We start from the raw sequence: 14,673 nt of genomic DNA, 5'->3' as shown, positions 1-14,673 counted from the left end.
CATTTGGCCAGGATTTCTTGGTCAATATGTGCTGTCCAGGGATTGTGTGAGGAGAATGGGAAGGGGGAAAGCTAGTGGAGCAAGAGGGAGAGAAAAGGGAAAGCAGGGGTGTGGAAGCAGACCAAGAGGCTGGAGCTTAAGATTTCTTCTCTCCTGCAGCTGGTATGTCCATTGTGTGCTTGTGGTGGTTTAATGTTTGCAGGAAGGCTGTAGTCAGTGCACGTGCTCTATTTTTATAAGATTTAAACTGTTAAAATAGTTGTTGTCTTTCAAATCCCAGGTTTTACCATCTCTTCCTGGTTTGATAGAAAGGCATAGGAGGTACTCATACAGGAGCAGTTGGAATAGCAGCAGGGAGCGATCCCAGCATCTGGGCTTCAGCTTTTGCCTAGGCAAAGACACACAGCATGCTGCTATAGGGAAGGCTGTGAAAGGCTGGCATGGCAGAGTCCTGCAGACCTCTGGTTATTGAAGACAAGTGACTGCCAATTTAAACAGACAGGCGAGCAGTCATGGCTAGTGACAAGCTGCAGAGACCTTTAACTTCAGATGTTTGACAGCAGCTGAGTGGCTTGGGGCTTAGCTGTCTGCTATAGACTATGGAGGGAGACAGGCAACTCCAGGGGGAGATGGAGATCTGAGATTCAGGTAATCATCTCTGGTTTAGGTATCTGTCATTTGAATTTCTCTTTGGCTGCATCTATCTTATGCCATTGTCTCAGTGTTTAAAAGCAGATTAGGTTAATCCAGACATTGTTAACAAATTTTGTCAGATAAACTGTGGAACTCTTCTAGCCACCCAAGTACTTGGAGTGCTTCTCTGCTTAGTTGCAATACCAAACAGATAAAATAGGCTCGTGCATTTTTTTGTTGCTGGTGAAAGGGAAAGCTTTGTATGAGCTCTGCAAAGGCTGCAATAATTGCTATTTCTGTGCCTTCAGTCATGGCCTTACATCAGGATATGGAGGTTGAAACTGGGTTTTTGGGTTTCAATGTCTTGTTTAACAGATTGAATAAAATCAAAGAAATATTAGGAGCTTACTTTGGAATTACTTTAAAAAGTGTCTGTAGTAATAAGAACCACTCTATTCAGAAGTAAGGTAATTAGTTCAGAAGTAAGGTAATTAGTTAATGAGATTCTGGGCTGTAAATAAGTAGGGTGGGGAAGACGGATTAAAAATCAGAAACAGATGTCTGAGGTGTCTAATGAAGAGCTTGGGGCTAATGTTTGCTCAGAGTCGTGTTTCTGATGGTGGAGACATGCCACATTAACAGGGCAAATTATCTGATGGTGAAAATCAGTGTCAGTTGAACTGCACTTATTTAAACCAGGAGGAACTTGGGCACAGTATTTGGGGTGTTGCTGGGGAGTGCTTTGCCTTTTTTATGAATGGTCTAATGCAGTGGGTGCTTATTAAAGAAAAACACCATTAAATAGCTAGCGAACTAATCAGAAATACATACTTTCTTTTCCCCTCCAGTCTGATTCGCATCAGTCATCTTACTCTCCACAACCTCAACAATTTACACAGAATTCCTCTCAGCCAGCCTCCATTAACCAGACTCAGCCACAACCAATATCCCAGTCTAAGCACGTTCCGCAACCACAGCAGGGTGCACAGCCACCCCATCAGGTCCAGCTGCCTTTGTTTAACTTTCCCCAATCTCCCCCAGGTCAGTATTCCACCTTGCATAACCTGGGACTACTTCAGATGCACCATCACCACCAAATTCAGCTTCCCAACACTTCTTGGCCTATTCATGGGCCCGTTATTCACTCTGCACCGGGTAACCCTCCTCATTCTACAAATGTTCCATTTTCTATGAGATCTGGCAGCAGCAGCACCACAAATAACCAGAGCAGTGTAAGCTTGAATGATCCCAGTATCATCTTTGCACAGCCTGCTGCCAGGCCCATGGGAATCCCCAGCACTTCTCATGAGGGACACTGGCACAATCCCGTGACTCCAAACTCACTGGTGAACAATGGCACTGTGGGGAATTCAGGTAACTCTTCTCTGTTGTATCAAACCTCTCGCACTTTGTGTACCAATGTTAAGTGTTACAGAAACAGCTAACTCTCTCAACTTGTTTTATATTAAAAATGCAATGCTTAAGAAACTAAGTCATCACCTTCACTGTCTTAATGTTTACATAGGAAAAAAAATTAGGCAAGTTGGATTGTTGTAACATTCAAGCATTGGTCCTGTCTGCCATTATTGGCTGTGCAACACATGAGAAATCATGCATTCAACTGAGAAATATTCTAATAATTGTTTGAGTCTAAAGCACATTGCTGTGAATATGCTTACAAATATGGTTTCCATTTATGTTCTTATATAGTTCGTTAGATGAATGCTGAGACTGCAACTACAAGCTTAGAGACTGGAAGAATATGGTTGTGCAAGTTGAATATTGCCTCCTTGCATTGAGTGCAATGTGACATGATCGCATGCATTCTTTTTTCCTGTAGTTTATCCTGCCACATTTAGCTTCCTTAATCTCAATGTCACTTCCTGAAAATACTTCATACAGATTTTCCTTGCAAGAAGTGGGCAACAGCCTGCTGCCTCATGCCTGTACATTTGTATGTTTGAGGCTGAGAAAAACAGTATAGTAATTAAAGTCCATACAGTTTTCTGTGCAACATAAAATGTGGCAGCCCCTAAATTTTAACTGTGATCTTTTAAATTATGATAATGGTCTTTTGATTTATTCTGAGTGTGTAACTCAGAAGAAATGAGTAATTATATTTTTATTATTATATTTATAAATTTATATTTAATTTACTAATTAAGTAAAAAAAAATCTATCTATCAGACAATATACTGATGCAGTTGTTCATCATGAGATGGAAATTTTGAATCTCCTGTACAGCCATTCTCTGCACTAGTAAGGTGATTGACAGCAGCAGTAGATTTTCAGCTGAGCCAACAGTGTTGGATGAGGTATAACTTTCAGATATTTGTTGAGATGCTGGAGATGCGTGTTTCTCTATTCAGAGCTTTGTGGGGAATATATTTTAGAGGATACAGAAACGGCTACCAGTGTGCTTTCTGTGCCTTCAGTGTGCTTTGTCCCCGCCTCTCCATTTCTGATCTTAGTTCGCTGTCCAGGGTCATCTGTGCCCTCCTCCATGTCCACATCTGCTCTGACTTTTTCCTTAAGCAGCTCCTTCCAATCCAAGTCATGTTACCCAGGTAGCTGCCTTGTTTCAGACAAGCCCCCCAAATCCAAGTTTCTGCTCCATTCTCCTTTAACGAGACCTGTTTCTCATCATGAGAAGTCACTCAGTCTCTGTCTTCAGTCGTTTTCCTTTTGCTCTATCTCAGTTTATTTGCTTCCACTCTCATCGTGCCTGCACAGGAGGCTTCCCAGTTTTCTTGTGCTGTCAATCACAGTATTTTTTTTTCCTTTCCCTTAACTTCCATCTATTTCCAATCTCATCACAGTCCTTTTCCTAATTCCTAGTCCTGGTATTTTTCCTCTTTGTGTATTAATCAGTTTTGTTTCCTTTTTGGCTTTGATGCCATTAAGGTGGGGTCACTGGGTAGGTGCGCGGTAGAGATGAGCTGTCTGCTCTCTGTTTGAAGCCTGCTTTCTTACTTGCTTGGGACAATTTGGGAATGGTAAGTTCGTGGAAACTTTGTCTTGGCTCACATAACTTGGAGTTGGAAGGAGCGACTCTTACTTTCTTTTCTGTAGACAATTGATCAGAAGTAGGATCATTAGAAGTTTCAGACGGCCAGCTTTTTTTCATGCTTACTCCAGAGCCATGGTTCGTGTTTTATTGTATAAAAGTTACTGTTCTTTTTAAACACGTAGCTTACTTGTATTTAATGAAAGTCTGTCTGCAAGTTTTTCTTTATTATGAGAATGATACATTGAGAATAATAGTTACTAAAATTTATTTATTTATTTTTATATGTACATTGTTTGAGTTTTTAAACTAGCAGGCATTGACATGTCTTACAAAATGGGGAGCTACAAACAAAAAGAGCAGAAATAGTAATATAGTGTTTGGCATCAAATGTTGTGTGTCCTGCCTCCTTGGATGCTTGATTTCTCATCCTTAATGCTGCAGTAATACTGGATTTGTAAATGGAACAGCTTTCAATTTATGTACTTATTTCAAAAGTTTTAATTTTTCTGTCTGAAAACCAATTTTAAGTCGGTCTGATGATCTATGTATCAGGTTTCTTAAGCATACAGCTATTAGTGGAATTCCAGTGTACATCTTCTGGGAATTATTTCTTGCCGCAGGGTAACAGCTTTCGTGTCACAGCTATGTCAGTGATAGTGAATATCTGTGTGGGATCGGGTATTAGTAACATTGTTCAGACCTTGTCTTTTTCATCGTGAGAATAACATAGGAATAGTGAAATTGTAGGTCTTGATTTTAATATTGATTCATCTTCTGTCTTCTCCCCAGTAAATTCTATTATAGTGAATAATGAAGTAATTTAGGTGGTAATTTTTATTGATGTATATTTAAAAAAAAATAAAAGAGTAGCACATGAGACTAATCGCGTTAAGTCCCCTGCAAACTGTTATTTAAGATGTAAATTGTATTTGTGACTTACTGTTTAATTATTTCAACTTGCAATGTGCTTTTCCCTTTCAATTGAAAAATAGATCAGGGTTTCCAAGGACAGTTTGGTAAAATGAACCCTCCTTCTGTCCCTTGGGACCATGGGACCCCTACCCATTTTCCTCTCCTCCGAGGAGCGTGGCCTTACAATATGCCTCAGAACTACATGCAGCAGGGAAATGCCAGCTATCCACCGAACAAACCTTTCTACCCTCAAGGTACTAGAACTAGTATATGAATCAACAGCTCATGCAACATGTCTCTTTACTGTCTCAAAGGCTTTAAAAGCCAAGGAATCATGTTTCACTTGCTAGGCTCCCTGGAACCATAATGAATCCAAGAGTCAAATCAACGCTTCAGCTTCCTGTATGGATGGATGAAAATATTTGTGGGAGGGAAGGGGTTAAATCAGATTCTAAAATCTGAGCCGATTTTCAGTCTGTTGCACTTCTAGCTTCTCTCCTTCACTGCTGCAGTCTCACTGTAGAGCCACCTCTGCTTCAATAGAGATTTAGATGATTTGCCCATGAGTGTGTTAAGAATTTGAAGACATTTTTGTCCCAATGTATTTTACTTGGCTTCTGTACCTTGCCTTGTGGAATGACTTTACATACAAAAAAACTTGGAAGACCATAGAATAATTCAGGTTGGAATGGGCCTCTGGAGGTTATCTAGTCCAACCCGTCTGCAGTCAAAGCAGTGCTAACTTCAAAGTTTGATTCGGTTCTGTTATTTAGGGTGCTTTGAAGGACTGACTTGCTCTCAGCTCTTTCTCACGCTAGTGAATGGTAAAGGTGTTCAGCATCTGGCAGGATTGGGAAAGGCTGTAGGAAAGAGACCTTTGGCTCCACTAAGAGAGAAACTATGCCCAAGTTTTACTTGGAGGCTTTGCAATTACCGTGTTGCTGGGTCACCTAGTATAAAATGAGAGATACTGGCACCAAATCCTGTTTTCAAAATCTAATGGATTGGCTGTAGCGAGGTTTCCAAGTGAGACCCATATTTTAAAATGCTGAAATTATTTTTGTTAAATAACTAAAGTAATGCAACAAAACGATGTTTCTGAGGGAATTTTGGAGATGGGATTATAGTAATACTGCATTGTCCTATTAAATGGGTTAGTCGTACAGGTAGCTTTTGTGTCAGTCTAGTAAATGCCTTTATTTCTACGTAAGGTTAATACATTGAATATAGCCAAGCACTGTTAAATATATTTGATTTGCTGAAGTAATTGTAATCCATTTTCTTTTAGCTGGTCCACTGATGCAGAGTAACCAGCGGTTCTCGCTTCTGTCTCAAGGACACCCACACTTGAATCTGAATTACATTCAACAGAAAAAGTGAAATTTAATGGGATTGTCGGTGGGTGGGGGGAGGGGAGGAAAAAAATTCAGGTTCTGATTTAAAATCTTAATGCAACATGTTTAGATACAAGATTATTTAAGACTGTTTTTAAACTGTATCATTTGTACATAGATATGAACTATAGTTTTTACTAGTATCACAAAGCTGAGTGATACAAATTTCATCTATTTTATTACCCTATTTTTAAGGGGAATTGTGTTTTGTTTTATCTTGATAAAACTGTAAAGAGAGAGAATTTTTAAAATTAAGTTCTTTATTTTCTATTAGCTGTATTCATACTTTGGTTGCTTCAGACTTTATATATATTGTTCTAAAAAAAATAAAATTAGAAGGGGATTTCATGTGTTTAAAAATTTGTCACTTCTATTCTTTACAGAACTATGTAGTGCCAAAAAACTTTTTAAAAGAAAAATAAAACTTCAAAAAAAGGACATAAGAATTTTTATTCCTCCCTATTTGTATGCATGCTTGCATTTAGCTGTAATTAGGAAACCAGAATAATAAAAATGGCTGTAATTTAGCTATCTTAAAGAAGAGATGAAAGATGAGCAGCTGTAACGAGGCATACAATCAGTATGCCTGTCTTCCCCATGCTGGTGTCATTGCAGGTGCTGCTTGCAGCCAGTGTGTCTTTCTTGTAAAATACTTGATTTGAGGGATGAGTACACCTGCTTTTCTGTTCATAAACTTTGCAAAATAATATGAAAATACTCTAGAAAAATCAAGCTGTACTGTGAAGTAATTTCAACGAGCACCTTCCCTAAATTCACTTGGCATGCTACTTTCTGTGTCGTCAACACTTATCAGGCAAGACGTGAAAATATTTAAGCCGTAGATGCAGTGTTCAGGAGACAGAACTGTCAGTCCCTGTTCCTGAAGCAAGACTATGAATAAAGGGATGGTATACAAGGGGTTTAACACAACATAAATTAATACATAATTAAATGTACTAAGCTGAGAACTGTAACTTGTTCTTAATTTGAAAAAACAGGACTGGCTGAATGCTGTCCGATACAAACATCAGAAGAAGCGTTTCATTAGATATGCTTAAGGATGATGCATAGAATCGTAGAATGGTTTGGGTTGGAAGGGACCTTGAAGATCATCGACTTCCAGCCTTCCTGCCATAGGCAGGGACACCTCCCACGAGACTAAGTTGCTCAAAGCCCCATCCAGCCTGGCCCTGAACACCTTTCAGGGATGGGGCATCCACAACTTCTCTGGGCAGCTTGGACCAGTGTCTCACCACCCTCAGAGTGAAAAATTTCTTCCTAATATCTAATCTAACTCTCCCCTCTTTCAGTTTAAAACTGTTACTCCTCGTCCTATCACTACACTCCTTGATAAAGAGTCCCTCCTCACCTTTCCTGTAGGCCTCCTTTAGGTACTGGAAGGCCTCTATAAAGTCTCCCCAGAGCCTTCTCTTCTCCAGGCTGAACAACCCCAACTCTCTCAGTGTGTCTTCATAGGAGAGGTGCTCCAGCCTTCTGATCATCTTTGTGGCCTCCTCTGGACTTGCTCCAATAGGTCCATGTTGTTCTTATGTTGGGGGCTCCAGAGCTGGATGCAGTACTCCAGGTGGGATCTCGCAAGAGCGGAGTCAAGGGGTCGAATCACCTCCCTCAACCTGCTGGCCACACTTCCCTTGCCCAGGATGCAGATGGCTTTCTGGGCTGTGAGCATGCACGTTGCCAGCTCATGTTGAGCTTCTCATCAACCAACACCCCCAAGTCCTCTTCCTCAGGGCTGCTCTCAATCTGTTCTCCACCCAGCCCCTATTTGTGTGTGGGATTGCCCAGACCCACGTGCAGGACCTTGCCCTTGGCCTTGTTGAACTTCATGAGGTTTGCACAGGCCCACCTCTGCAGCCTGTCCAGGTTGCTCTGGATCACATCCCTTCCCTCCAGCATATCAACCACACCACACAGCTTGATGTCATCGGCAAATTTGCTGAAGGTGCACTCAATCCCGCTGTCCATGTCATTGACAAAGATGTTAAACAGCATTGGTCCTAGTACCAACCCCTGAGGAACGCCACTTGGACATTGAGCCGTTGACTGCAACTCTTTGAGTGCAACCATCCAGCCAATTCCTTATCCATTAAGTGGTCCGTCCATTGAATCTGTGTCTCTCCGATTTAGAGACAAGGCTGTTGTACAGAGCAGTGTCAAATGCTTTGCGCAAGCCCAGGTAGATGACTGTGCCACGACTTCTCAAATATGATGGATAGTGGCCTAGCAACTTCATCTGCCAGTTCCCTCAGGACCCACAGATATATCTCATCAGGTCCAATGGATTTGTGCACCTTCAGGTTCCTTGGATGGTTTTTGAAAACCTCAGCCTTGTCCATGTCCTGCATGGCCAGGTCTCCCATTTCCTTGTGGAGATGGCCCACATTTTCCCTAGTCTTCCTTTTGTCACCAAGGTACCTATAGAAGATTTTTCTTGTTGTCCTCGACATCCCTGGTCAGATTTAACTTCATCTGGGCTTTAGCTTTCCTAACCTGATCCCTGGCTGCTCAGAGAATTTCTGTGTATTCCTCTCCTCATTGGCACCTCGCCTCATTGGCTACTCTATCACTTGGAGAAGGAAGTTACCATCAACGCATTCCAGGAACCTCCCAGATTGCTTAGGCCCTTCTGCATTGTCCCTCCGATGGTTAGCAGGGTGGTTGAAATTCCCCCTGAGGACCAGGGCTTGTGAACATGAGGATGTTCCTATCTGTCTATAGAGGGCCTCATCCACCCAGTCTTCCTGTTCCTGTGGCCTGTAGCAGACCTGGACTGTAATGTCACAGAATCACGGAGTTTCAGAGTTGGAAGGGACCTCTAGAGATCATCTAGTCCAACTCCCCTGCTAAAGCAGAATTGCCTAGAGCACATTACTCAGGACTGCATCCAGGCGGGTCTTGAAAATCTCCAGAGAAGGGGACTCCACAACCTCCCTGGGCAGCCTGTGCCAGTGCTCTGTCACCCTCACCGTAAAGAAGTTTTTCCGTGTGTTTGAACAGAACTTCCTATGTTCTAACTTGTGCCCATTACCCCTCATCCTGTCACTGGGAACCACTGAAAAGAGCCTGGCTCCATCCTTCTTCAGCCCACCCTTTAGATAGTTGTAAGCATTAATAAGGTCTTCCCTTAGCCTTCTCTTCTCCAGGCTAGAGAATCCCAGCTCTTTCAGCCTTTCCTCATAAAGGAGATGCTCCAATCCCTTAATCATCTTAGTTGCTCTTAGCTGGACTCTCTCCAGCAATTCCCTGTCCCTCTTGAACTGGGGAGCCCAAAACTGGACACAGTATTCCAGTTGTGGCCTCACCAGTGCAGAGTAGAGGAGGAGAATGACCTCCCTCGACCTACTGGCCACACTCTTCCCTATGCAGCCCAGGATTCCATTGGCCTTTTTGGCAACAAGGGCACATTGCTAGGCCATGGATAATTTACTGTCTACCATGACCCCCAGATCCTTCTCCTCAGAACTACTTCCCAGCAGGTCCACCCCTAACCTATACTGGTGCCTAGCATTCTTCCTCCCGAGGTGCAGGACCTTGCACTTGCTTTTGTTGAACCTCATTAGGTTCTTCTCTGCCCAGCTCTCCAGCCTGTCCAGGTCACGCTGGATGGCAGCACGGCCCTCTGGGGTGTCAGCCACCCCACCCAGTTTGGTATCATCAGCAAACTTGCTGAGGATATACTCTGTCCCCTCATCCAGGTCATTAATGAATATATTGAACAAAATTGGACTGAGGACCCCTGGGGGACACCACTGGTTACAGGCCTCCAACTAGACTCTGTGCCGCTGATCACAACCCTCTGAGTTCTGTCCCGCAGCCAACTCTCAATCCACCTCGCTGTCACCTCATCTAGCCCATAACGTCCTCATTAGGAAGCTGAGGAAGTATGGGAGACGGTGTCAAAAGCCTTGCTAAAGTCAAGATAGATGACATCTACGACTCTCCCCTCACTGCAGGGACTCACCTGTCCCTGCCCTCCCTTCTTACAGAAGAAGCAGTAGCTGTGGTTTTAAGTTAGCTCTTGCTTCTAGTAAACATACTGGATTAGGACAGTCTTACTTCCTTTCCTGTACTGGAGGTTTGAAAGGGTTTAGGCTGGTAGCTCCTTAGTGTTTGTAACTCAAACATATTCTCACTTTGGCAACTGAACGCAGTGGCTGTTTGTAAAAACAACGCCCTGATTTAAGAGTGAAGCCAGCTTCAACTAGAAGTCTAAACAAAGTATTATAAAAGAAACAGCAAGGAGCCTTTAAAGACAAAACCTCCCTTTTTCTTTTAATTGGTCTTCATGAGTGTTTACAGGCCTTGAGAAAAACAATTTAAAAACAATCCTCAAATTCCATCACGAGGATGAATACCCAACTACATAAAAAGTATCCTTAGCTTTCTTTTAATTAAAAAAAAACAAAAAAAAAAAAAACAAACAAGACTTGTACAAGAGGAGAAGGATTAAAGATATGGACTGCTAAAGCAGCCAGTACGTATCCAGCTGTCCTGTAAAGCAAATAGGACAGTATTAGACTGCAGGTCAAGGTCCTTAAACTGTGCGCTGGATTTAGTTTGTTATTCATTTCCTCGCCGACTCTTCTTATGACTTTTCTTAGATCTGAAGCAGGAAAAAAAAAAGCCATAAGACACAGTACTAGTAATTGTTTTGGAAGACCAAGGTGTTTCATAGCAGTAAGTGGCGTTTTCTATGGTCAAATATGGACAGTGTGACTTGACTACAACACTGTGGGAAATACTGTATGAAATATTTGATCTCCAACATTGTAAGAAGGCCTTCAATCCCCAAGATTAAATGACAAATAAGAGCTCCTGCAGCAGTACAGACATCCTTAAGAAACAGGCCAAGCCTTTACCTTTCAGGTGATTTGGAATGACTTCTGTGTCTGTGACTACGATGATGCCCTATGAGATAAAAAGGTAACAGTTACTTCCATAGACCCTGGAATTCTTTTTTGGTTTGCTAATGCAATCTGGTTCTAATGACCAAGCGTCCTAGATAATGCTAGAACAACCCTAGCCTTAATTAGGCACTCAAATTAACCTCCTGGTAAATATCTGAAAAATGTACTCAAGACAAAGGAGTTCTTCAGCTGTGCTTTCATATGTTTCATGAGTTTTATGAGCCAGATTAGGCACCTATGCTACCTTCTCGAGACACAGATTTTTCTTGCAGTGGATGTTCTGCTGATAAAAGACTTCTCAGAGTTAATCTGTAAATGACAAAAATACCTGGAGATTTAGATCTTGATCTGTGGCGCCTCTCCCTGGATCTGCTCCGGTGTCGTCTTGGGCTCTTGCTACGATGCCTCTCCCGGCGTGGTGACGGACTGAGAGAAAGGAAGCTTTTAAAGATAGTCATACTCAGAATGCACACATTTTAACATTAAATAATAGAATAAAAGACTACCTTCTTCTCTTTGGAGAGCGGCTTCGCCTATAATTGGGGGAGAAAAGAAAAAGTTGCTAAAAATCATTAGCAGTACCAGCTGTTTAATTTCACATATTCTCTGGCAACAGCACCAGGACTTCCCTTGCACTACCCCGTGTCCCTGGTTAGCGTGTGTTTGTCCTGCTGCACAAGAGGCAGTACACACTTCTGACAGGCCCATACAGTGAACAAACAGGGTCAGTGATGAGTTTTTCCTGGCTTATTATCAGTAATAACACTTAACGGGATTTTCTCTGCAGTCTCTGGCTTAAATGAAAACAAAGCACTTGGTTCTCCTTAATATCATCACTGTATCGTCAAATTAAGCTGAAGTTGGCCAGCAAGTTCAAGAGTTACTGAAGGACTAGAGAAACAGGCAGATGGGTTGACTGTGGCTGTGCACTGCAACTCCTTACTTTACAAAACGGCTAATGGAATTGGGAGGTGTAAGAGATTCTGACTGAGTTGTCATCTTTGCTTCTATGCCTCGCTCCAGCCATCTGCAGTACAACAGGTAAAAATATTGCTCAAGAAGAGCGGTGTCACCTTCTTGGAGACCTGCTTCGGCTCCGCCTGTATCGCACAGCTGGAGATCTGCGAGGTTTATCAAGGTCTCTGTAGCCTCTTCTGCGGTGGTCAGGAGAAGGTGCTCGCTCCAGCTGGAAACAATGGTGGGGGGGAAAGGTTCTGTAAGTCTTATTTCATCAAGGGTTTTATCTACTAGTAAAAATTGCTGAACAATTAATATAAATGACACAAGTCATGTGATCAAGCTTCCCAACCTCAAGTATTTCATATTCAGAAATGAGTGGTACTGCCTAAGCTTGCCATTTAGAAATTAAAAGGGCCACCTGTCATACCGTTGGTTCTTAAGTACAGCAGAATTGACTATGATGGTTGTCAAAACTTTCATCATCACCTTTAGTTCTCACCCATATATACGTATATAAATGTATTTCAGATAAATTGTTTTAAGCAACACAGAACAGATCCAGATTTGTGAATTTCAGGAGACAGGAAAGCTTGACAGACTCACAGCACTTGAGAACTGCTTCAGGGTCTAAAAAGTTCTCACAAGCAGCTTATATGAAAATACGTTAAGGGAGGAGATAAGAGTTGCAAGCAGCCTCCTGGTTGCAAATATTTCTCACAGGCCATAAAGTGTTCTGCAGTGGTTCAGCACTGGCTTTAATTATCCCTTTGCAAAATATTTCACCAACCTTTTCATCTTCCTCCTCCTCCTCCTCACTAGATTCTACATCATCCATGTCTTCTTCCAAAGCACTAACCCGAGGCTCGAGTTGCTCAGCTTCTTCCAGAACATAACGTTTCTAGGAGAAATTATAACTTCATTTTACATAACCCAAGTAAGAATGAACACCTAAGTGTTCATGCACCTAAGTGTTCATTCTTCACACAGCCATCTCGTGTGCCAGAAGGGCCTGTATCACAGCTTTATGTAACAAGCCAGAAGCTGATACAACTACTGAATCTGATGCAGTTAAGAATTCAACAACCATCTACTTTTCCAAACCTGTAATCGAGGCAGAATGATGTCGCATACACGTTCCTCATGGAGTAGTTCATCAATAAATTCATCCACATGCATCAGTTCAAATTCTGGGGGGAAGAAAACAGCGAAGAGAGAAGATTAACACTAGTGGCGAGAGCAATGATGAAATACTTCAGAAAATTTATGTCAAGCGGGCTGGACAAACAACAGTTCTAAATCATTCTCAAAGATGAGGAAAATCATTAGTCCTACCTTGCAAAAAGAGGAAATTACTGCACAGCTAGGATTAGTAGATTCACAGTGCTTAAACCAGCACTCAACCAGTGTTTCTTTGGCATTTGTGGAACTGTGTTTCAGTACCCAACAGAAAACACAAGCACTTGGGGAAAGCAAAATAAGGAAGGCAGTTTTCATTTGTGCAAGTCAGCAAGACCAACAACCCATTATCCAAAGGATGAACTAATAAAAGTAAGGTTTCAAAAAGATAGTTATGCCACATTTTTAAGCTTGTATTACTAAATATAATATTTACTTTTATCTAGCTTTATAAGTTCTTTTAACAAAAGGTCATCTATGAGGTGCTAAGAAACCACAACTATGCAAGAGTGCTTACCCCCATTTCTGTTCTGACTTTTTATTTTTCGATAGTCATTGTACAGTGGTTCAAGATACTTGTAGCAGTCAATGGCAGTGCCTGTCAATCTCATGTACAATGCACCAAGCATTCGGACATACCTGAAAAGAAAACTGTTTCATGTATCTGAGCTTTTTGCATAGCTAGCAGTTTAGATAAAAGAGGTGTTTCCCCCATAAGTTTCTGACAAAAATCAGTACACTAAAATAACTAGAATACATGACCGTTTAAGTTTTCTCCTTCAGGTACTCAAGTGTATGTGTATATATACATATATAAAAATATATATACTCAAGTATATGTATGTAATCTGTGTATGGGTGCATTATCACTCAAAGACAAAAGAAATACTGAAGAAAAAGGACATTAATGTGGTTCCCTTAATGCACCCTGTTCTAAATACTTCAGGCAGAGGTGTATTACCACAGAGAGGACACGCTACAAAGGCAGACCGTTCCCAAAGCCCAGGTGACAAGGAGAGCTGTCTTTTGAAAGCAAGGGGAAGGAGCAAGGAGCGTCCATCAGGGCCCACTAAAAGCTAAACCCTGCACTGAGCTTTCCCCGGCTGTTTTGGATGGTTTCATTCAGTACTACAACCAAAAAGAGGGAAAAAAAATCAAGCTACCAACTTACTTGAAGTCCTCGTTTTTTATGAACTCCACGATGATGTCCTTTTCGGGCTGGATCTGCAGCATCTTCAGCGTCAAGCACAAGAAGGGCGTCGGCTTTATGTTCCCGCCATAGACGCCCCCCACGTACCTCAGCTCCATGGCCTTGTCCACCACCAGCTCGGCTAGGAGAGGGAGGGGACAGGCAAGGCCATCAGCGCCGGTTCCTGGCCGAGCCCCCCGCCGAGCCCCCTCCCGCCCCAGCCCCAGCCCCAGCCCGCCCCCCCATACCTGTCAGGCCGAAGCACTCCTCCTTCCAGTACTTGGACTCGTAGATGCGGGTGCGGATGATCTTTTCCACCAGGTACTGCGGGTTGGTGCCATGAATACTGTGCGCGTCTTTCACCGTCCGGTTCGCCATGGCCGACCGCTAAACAGCTCCCCCCAGCTCCGCGGCGGGACGCCCTGCTCCCCTTCCGTGAGAGGCGGCAGCGACTTCCGCTTCCGGGGCGCT

General features: G+C 42.5%; 2 protein-coding genes across 2 annotated transcripts in view; one reads left to right on the top strand and one right to left on the bottom strand.

Moving 5' to 3' along the window:
* The window catches only part of TUT4 (terminal uridylyl transferase 4), a gene marked incomplete at its 5' end in the record, with an annotated part of 39,662 nt that extends 33,290 nt beyond the window's left edge, over positions 1-6,372 (top strand). Inside the window, 3 exons of the mRNA XM_082483354.1 lie at positions 1,482-2,007; positions 4,636-4,809; positions 5,844-6,372. Of these exons, the coding sequence (XP_082339480.1) occupies positions 1,482-2,007; positions 4,636-4,809; positions 5,844-5,935 (792 nt within the window). The 3' untranslated portion in view covers positions 5,936-6,372. The remainder of the gene's footprint in view (positions 1-1,481; positions 2,008-4,635; positions 4,810-5,843) is intronic.
* A 3,853-nt stretch (positions 6,373-10,225) lies between these two features.
* Positions 10,226-14,619, bottom strand: PRPF38A (pre-mRNA processing factor 38A). The gene is made up of 10 exons (XM_082483350.1): positions 14,451-14,619; positions 14,185-14,344; positions 13,531-13,652; positions 12,939-13,024; positions 12,625-12,735; positions 11,951-12,063; positions 11,384-11,410; positions 11,206-11,303; positions 10,830-10,878; positions 10,226-10,573 (listed from the first exon to the last, which is right to left on the bottom strand). Exons 1-10 carry the CDS (start codon positions 14,578-14,580, stop codon positions 10,531-10,533), a joined length of 939 nt encoding a protein of 312 aa, XP_082339476.1. The 5' UTR covers positions 14,581-14,619; the 3' UTR covers positions 10,226-10,530.
* Positions 14,620-14,673: the final 54 nt, after the last annotated feature.

The sequence above is a fragment of the Vanellus vanellus genome (genome assembly GCF_965231255.1).
Source record: "Vanellus vanellus genome assembly, chromosome: 5".
Lineage (NCBI taxonomy): Eukaryota > Metazoa > Chordata > Aves > Charadriiformes > Charadriidae > Vanellus > Vanellus vanellus.
Note: the sequence above shows the minus strand (reverse complement) of the source record. Positions and strands in the feature narration are given on the sequence as shown.

What these genes read in the sequence shown, in the direction of transcription:
- PRPF38A (XM_082483350.1), bottom strand. Translation starts at nt 14,580, where the DNA reads ATGGCGAACCGGACGGTGAAAGACGCGCACAGTATTCATGGCACCAAC. An exon ending in GGAGTGCTTCGGCCTGACAG is followed by an intron (nt 14,345 to 14,450) that starts GTATGGGGGGGC and finishes TCCCTCTCCTAG; the next exon opens with CCGAGCTGGTGGTGGACAAG. An exon ending in ATAAAAAACGAGGACTTCAA is followed by an intron (nt 13,653 to 14,184) that starts GTAAGTTGGTAG and finishes TTTTCTTTTCAG; the next exon opens with GTATGTCCGAATGCTTGGTG.